General features: G+C 44.7%; 1 protein-coding gene across 1 annotated transcript in view; it reads right to left on the bottom strand.

Moving 5' to 3' along the window:
• The window catches only part of EFCAB9 (EF-hand calcium binding domain 9), a 7,695-nt gene extending 3,154 nt beyond the window's left edge, over positions 1-4,541 (bottom strand). The window contains exons 1-2 of the mRNA XM_006021089.1: positions 4,406-4,541; positions 714-862 (exon numbers count right to left, since the gene is read on the bottom strand). Of these exons, the coding sequence (XP_006021151.1) occupies positions 714-862; positions 4,406-4,541 (285 nt within the window). The remainder of the gene's footprint in view (positions 1-713; positions 863-4,405) is intronic.
• Positions 4,542-6,947: the final 2,406 nt, after the last annotated feature.

The following is a 6,947-nucleotide window of genomic DNA, read 5'->3' as shown; positions in this document are numbered from 1 at the left end:
GGAAGGCTCACTGGGTAAATGGCATGAAAATGTGCTGAGGGCACTGAATGTCCCATTTTGCTTCACATGGCCAGCAGAGCCTCAAGTCCCTCTTGAATGGAAACAGTGTTTACTCGGGCCAGTTGTGTAGCCCAAGATGTGTTTCGCCCTCCAAGAACTCCCTAACTCAGGCAGCTGGCCCACTGAAAGAAAAGCTGGGGCTACAACATATCCCATAGGATTCGAGACTTGTCTGCAGCTCTGCTTTTAAATTAATTTCCTTCCTACAACCTGAATTCTCACTCCGCGCTATTTTCTTTCTCATCAGGTCTGATGGCCAGTAACGAGCAATCAAGGGACAAACAGATTTGACCTACAAAGATGGCTGAAGAAAGATCATGTCGTCTGCTGCGCAGCACTGACAGGACCGGCAAGTGCTGACCCATGAAAATGCAATCTGGTTCTATTCCTGCTACCTTTAGGATCGTGCAGATAGCAGCAGGTGGCGGCAGCTTATTTTGTGAGCTGAGATGTGTTTGCTGCCAGCAAGCTGCTTCAGAAATGTATCGTAAGAGCTAACTTGTGCACGGTTCCTCCATCTTCCACCTCTCACTGGAAATCAAGGTCCCACTCAATCAGCTATGGGGCCACAGCATTTTATGAAAGTGCTGGATAATACAAGCTTCTCTGAAGCCATCGGCTCACCCGGCTACAGAGACCTGCCTGCTACAGACCTCGTGAGCGAGCAGGATGCACACCAGCATGTAGAACTCGTCAAGGCCAATCTCCCCGGTGGCGTTCCAGTCCAGCAAGTCAAACACCAGCATGATCTGCCTCCTTGTCAGGTCAGTCACATAGTGGAGAAAGTGATAAAACTGCAAATCTGGAAAACAGGGGGATGTGAGGCCCAATCTGCACAAAGTTGTTAACGATAATGAACAGGGTTTATTTAAAAGCAAAACACCTACAGTTTGAAGGTACTCGTGGTACTACATCAGGGGTGGGCAAAATGCGGCCCGCAGGCTGGATGTGGCCTGCCAGGCCATTCTATCTGGCTCACAGGGCCCCTAAAAAAATTTAGAAAATTAATATTTATCTGCCCCGGGCTGCCTGTCATGCAGCCCTTGATGGCTTGCCAAAACTCAGTAAGCAGCCCTCCGCCCGAAATAATTGCCCACCCCTGTACTACATGCTAGTAAACTATGCTTGCACACAAACAGAAATATTCATAATACACACATGTTGCCATCATTGCCGAGAGAGAGACTTCTGCATGTGTTAGTAATTGTATCACTGCAGGAGCCGCTGGTAAAATGATGATTATTAATTTTCCAACAAAATATTTTTTTGAGAAGGAAAATGCCTTGTGCAGAAAAACAAAAGAACAATCAGGAAATAAATGTTTTTGTTGTTCCTCATTTTTTTTTAAATTACCTTTCAAAAAAAAAATACCAACTGAAAAATTGACAATTTTCTTTGGGAAAATTGTTTTGTGAGTTGTAAAGATGCATGTTCAGTGTGACTTCTTGAAAGAGGATCCAGGGATGGGCTGCCAGTAAGATCCACGTGCCAGAAGAGTCTTCATCAGAGACTCAGTCATGCTCTCCTCAGGTATGGCCATGGAGCCTTGGGCAAGGAGACACAGGAAGAGATACCAGGCCATGGATCTGTTTCATAGTTTCATAGTAGCTGGGGTCGGGAAGGCCCTGAACAGATCATCTAGCCTACCCCCCTGCCACAGGCAGGAATGTATGCTGGGTTCACAAGACCCCAGACAGGTGATCATCCAACCTCCTCTTGAATTTGCCCAAGGTAGGGGCGAGGACCACTTCCCTAGGAAGGTGGTTCCAGATTTTGGCCACCCTAACTGTAAAATATTGCCTTCTGATCTCTAACCTAAACCTGTTCTCCATCAGCTTATGACCATTGTTCCTCGTCACCCCAGGTGGCGCTGGGGAGAAAAGAGCTCTGCCTATTTGTTGTTGATCCCCATGATGAGCTTGTAGGCAGCCACCAGGTCCCCCCTCAGCCTCCTCTTGCTGAGGCTGAACAGGTTCAGGTCCTTCAGTCTTTCCTCGTAGGGCCTGTCCTGCTACCCTCTCACCAAGCAGGTGGCCCTCCTCTGAACCCTCTCCAGGCTGGCCACATCCCTTTTGAAGTGCGGCGCCCAGTACTGGACACAGTACTCCAACTGCGGCCTGACCAAAGTCGCATAGAGGGGGAGTATCACCTCTCTGGACCGGCTTGAGATGCACCTTTGGATGCATGACAAGGTGTGGCTAGCCTTGCTGGCTGCGGTCTGGCATTGGCAGCTCATGTTCATCTTGGAGTCAATAATGACTCCGAGATCCCTTTCCGCCTCTGTGCTCTCAAGAAGGGAACTCCCCAGCCTGTATGTATGCTGCGCATTCCTTCTCCCAAGGTGCAGCACCCTGCATTTGTCTACGTTGAACCCCATCCTATTCTCATCTGCCCACTTTTGTGGTCTGTCTACATGTTGGCTTTCATAACTGGTTGAAAAGACATAGCCAGCTCTTTGGTTTCACCTTTCCTTTGTCAATCATTTGGGAAGCCTGTGAGATGGTGAATGGCCTCCGCTTTTACATTGATTTCAGGAGGATGCGAGGGCACTCAGAACCTCACAGAATCGTCTCTACTGTGCCATCCCCTGTGATTTGGGGCTATGGGAGTTGTGTGAGGGAGGGCAGAGTTCAAGATTTTGTATCTTTTACATGGCAACAAATCTCTCCTCTTTTTAGTGATTTATTTTGTGCTCTTTTTATTCCCTTCTGCCATGTCACCAACATCAGTTAACTCCAGCACAGCTCCTGAAAGTGAGGATCAACAGTGCAACAAGGTAAGATTCCCACTATTGCAAAGGCAGCCTGGGGAACTCCAAGCACTGGTTTTGCTGGTGGGTTGTGATGGAGTGATGGCTTTGCTCTCATGTAAAAGACTTTTAAAAGCCCATGTGACATTTTTCCTTCAAGTAAAGAAAGTGATGAGCCCAGAGTATGAAACCTGAAGTTTCCCCCTTCAGGGGAATTGAATGTTTAGGGTCCTAATTTGTGTCTATTAAACAGATGGGCTCTAATCATGCACTCTGGATCTGAAGTTCCATGTTAGAGGGGTCTAATCTGGGGGTCCATGTTTGTCCCACTGCTAATTACAATAGTTTTTGGGAAGGCCACGAATTGAGATTAAATTATGTGCAAATACTGCTTTGTTATTTCTTCAGTCTTGACTCACTAATCACTGTTTTAAACCATGTTTATTTTACTGCAGTGATATTATACAAGTGTTAGGTGCACGTGGGGACAGAGAGAAGCCAAGTTTTGCATTCCCCTTGAGTGATCTCACTGAATTTGGCCCAAAGTGTTTTGTGCATATGAGGAGCAAACCATCTGCAGCTAAAATCTGCATGACTCGAATGTGACTTTGTTACCTATCTTCCCACTGATGGACTGATATATCTATGGTTTAAATGCCAGAGACACAGAAAAGCTATTTAAATAAAAGGACAATGCTGGCACAGAATCAAATGGGTATAAACTAACCATGAATCAATGTAGGTTGGAAATTGCAAGAAGATATTTAACCATCAGAGGAGTAAAGTCTTGAAACAACCTTTCAGTAGGATTAGTAGGGGCAAGAAGTTTAATTGGCATTTAAGGCAGAGCTTGGTTAATATATAAAAGGGAAAGTGTCATACATTTGTCTTAAACAGGAGACTAAACTCGAGGACCCAAGTGTTCTTGTCAGCCTGCGTCTTTGACACCTCCTCTATCCCTTTCTTTTGTTTGTTTATATGTAGATTACAAGTGTCTTAGTACAGAGATGCTCTTTTAACCTCTTTGTACAATGCAATAGATCCCCAAGTCAAATTTGGGGCATTAGATGTTTCTGAAATTCTACTACTAATAACAATCATCAATATAATGGAGCTATACCGATTGCTTAGGCTCTCCAAACTTTTTTATTAGCTTTCAGAAATAGGAAAGGAAGCAATTACAGAAAAAAAAAACATCTCAGGCAAGAGTTAAAAATGTGTTGCAATTACTTTGAATTATTCCATGAGCACTGACTATCATTTCAGAATTAGATGTGGTGCTAGTCAAGCCATATAACCTTCAGAATGGATGGAAAGTGCTATAGCAGTCAGGACACAGTGATATATGGCATACCTGAAAGTCATTTGGGATATTGCCAGGACCTCATGTTAACAAAGCCAGCCAGTCAATTAGCATTACAGGGTGCTGCATTTGTTGTAATATCAGAGGTTCAATATTTATAATGTGTCTGAGGTCCGTTTTCAAATCCTGAATAATATAGCACTGTATGATTCTCTTCTTTAATATGCATATAACTCATTTATTTTAGTGCTATCAAAATCTGAACTCTGCACAATGTTTTGGAAAGTACTCACCATTCAGGGTGTTCTTCTTATGAACATCTAGCATTTGGAAATATTCGACCAATGCCCTGGCATTTCTTACTGATAGTAAGCAGTACATTTTATCTAAATGTAGAAACTGCAGAAAACACTCTGGCCTCAGTTTCATATTGGTACTGGCTAAGTCTGTTTATCAGTGAATATTCAGAGCTAACCAAGACAATGACTACATCACAGTAAAAGAATTCCATCCTGGAACCAGAATCTGATTGTGCATCCTCTGACTGCAATGGGCTTTTTTTCTGTTTTTGCCCAGAATTTTCATCAGGTATGTGGAGGAAATGGCTCTCTTAACCATTGAGTATTCAGGGATAATTCATAAAAAAAATTATATATGGGAATTAATCTTTTGTTACATATTTAAAGAAATACATTCACATTTACAAGGAAATGTAAATTTAAAGACCTGTTTTAGCAATATACTTAATCACATGTTACTTCAATGGGATTATTTTAGTTTTAGAGAGACTGCTGTATGGGAAAGTAATGCATACACTTAAACATCTTCTTTAGGGCTTTAAACTAAGGGCTTTAAACTAAGATTGCTGGGGGACGAGCAGTCAATAAACAGTTCTAGCCCAGGTCATGCCAATCACAGTAGCAACAGCTTGGGTACCCCAAGGGAACCCACTCTGACAACAGCCCAAGGAAAGGTCACATCGCATCACACAAGGAAGCCTAAGGCTTCCTATGGCAGACTCAACTGCCTGTACACAAATGCCAGGAGTTTGGGAAACAAGCAAGAGGAACTGGCTCTTCTCTTGTGCAATAAAGATTATGACCTCGTAGGGATAACAGACATGATGGGAGTCCACCTATGACTGGTCTGTGGGTAAAGGCTATACCCTGATAGGAGAGACCATGTTGGGAAGAGGGGTGGGGGTGTAGCTCTCTATGTCAAGGAGCAGTACACATCTCTACAAACTGGATTCACTAACCAAGAAAAGCGCCTCGAGATCCTCTGGGTTAAAATATGGGGAGAGCATGGGGAAGGAGGTATAACTGTAGGAATCTATTACAGACCTCCTAACCAAGAAGAAGAACTAGATCAAGAATTCTGTAGGGAACTGGCTGAGGCTCCATGCTCCTGATGCATGATTGTCATGGGGGACTTCAACTTCCCTGACATCCTTTGGGAAAAGCACATGGCCAAATCTGATCAGTCGCATAGCCTTCTCACCTGCATTGATGACCTCTACCTAACACAGGAGGTCTACAGGCTGACTAGGGGAGAGGCACTGCTGGATTTGGTTCTGGCCAAAGGGGATGATCTAGTGAGCAATCTGAGGATCGAGGGGAAGCTTGGTGACAACAACCATGAACTGGTCACCTTCTCCATTCAACGTAGGGTGGGCAAATCCCTCAATAAAACAGAAATCCTCAACTTTGAGAAGGCAGACTTTCACGAACTTAGGAAACTGGTCAATCAGGCACTAATAGACCACGGCCCCTTGAGAAGAGGAGTCCACATGGAATGGCTGTTCCTTAAGAACTCAATCCTAGAAGCACAAGGGAGGTCCATCCTAACCCTCAGGAAATTAAGTCAGTGGGCAGGAAAACCCCCTTGGCTAAACAGGGAGCTGTTGAACCTTCTGAAACTTAAAAGAGAAGCCTACACCAAATGGAAAATGGGAATCATCACCAAGGAAGACTACTCAACAGTTGCCCGCACCTGTAGAAAGCAGTTCAGAAAAGCCAAGGCAGAAACTGAACTCAGACTAGCCGTTGGAATCAAGGACAACAAAAAGTCCTTCTTTAGATATGTGGGTAGTCAGAAAAAGAACAAAGGCAACGTTGGACCCCTGCGAGATAAAATGGGGCAGCTGACTTCTGACGCCCAAGAAAAGGCCAATCTCCTAAATGAATGCTTTTCATCAGTTTTTCACCCACCCAAGGGAGTCACACTGTCAGACAGAGCGCAAAACTGCCAGAGAGTGGGAGATGGGCCCATAATTGACATTGATCAGGTGAAGGAACACCTTGAAAGGCTAGACATTCATAAGTCTGCAGGCCTGGATGGAATGCACCTGAGAGTCTTGAAGGAGCTGGCGGACACCATAGCATGGCCTATGGCAAAGATATTTGAGATCTTGTGGTGCTTGGGTGAGGTGCCAGAAAACTGGAAAAGAGCCAACATGGTCCCAATCTTCAAAAAAAGAAGGAAGGAAGATCCAGGGAACTACAGGCCAATCAGCTTGACATCAGCAACAAGCTAATGGACAGCAACCTTCTGAATGCCAGCCAGCATGGCTTTGTCACTGGAAGGTCTTGCCTGATTAACCTTGTCACCTTCTATGACCAGGTGACACATTGCCTCAGTGAGGGAGATGAGCTCGATGTTATATACCTGGATTTCAAGAAAGCCTTTGACTTAGTCTCCCGTGATGTTCTCATGGGTAAGCTGGGGAACTGTGGCCTCAACCTTCTCGTGGTCCGATGGCTGAAGAACTGGCTCTGGGGTTGGACCTAACAAGTACTAGTTGATGGGAGCAAATCAATGTGGTGCCAGGTGACC

This window comes from Alligator sinensis, unplaced genomic scaffold (assembly GCF_000455745.1).
Source record: "Alligator sinensis unplaced genomic scaffold, ASM45574v1 scaffold360_3, whole genome shotgun sequence".
NCBI classification, from domain to species: Eukaryota; Metazoa; Chordata; order Crocodylia; family Alligatoridae; genus Alligator; species Alligator sinensis.
This window is presented reverse-complemented; position numbering and strand designations above follow the sequence as displayed.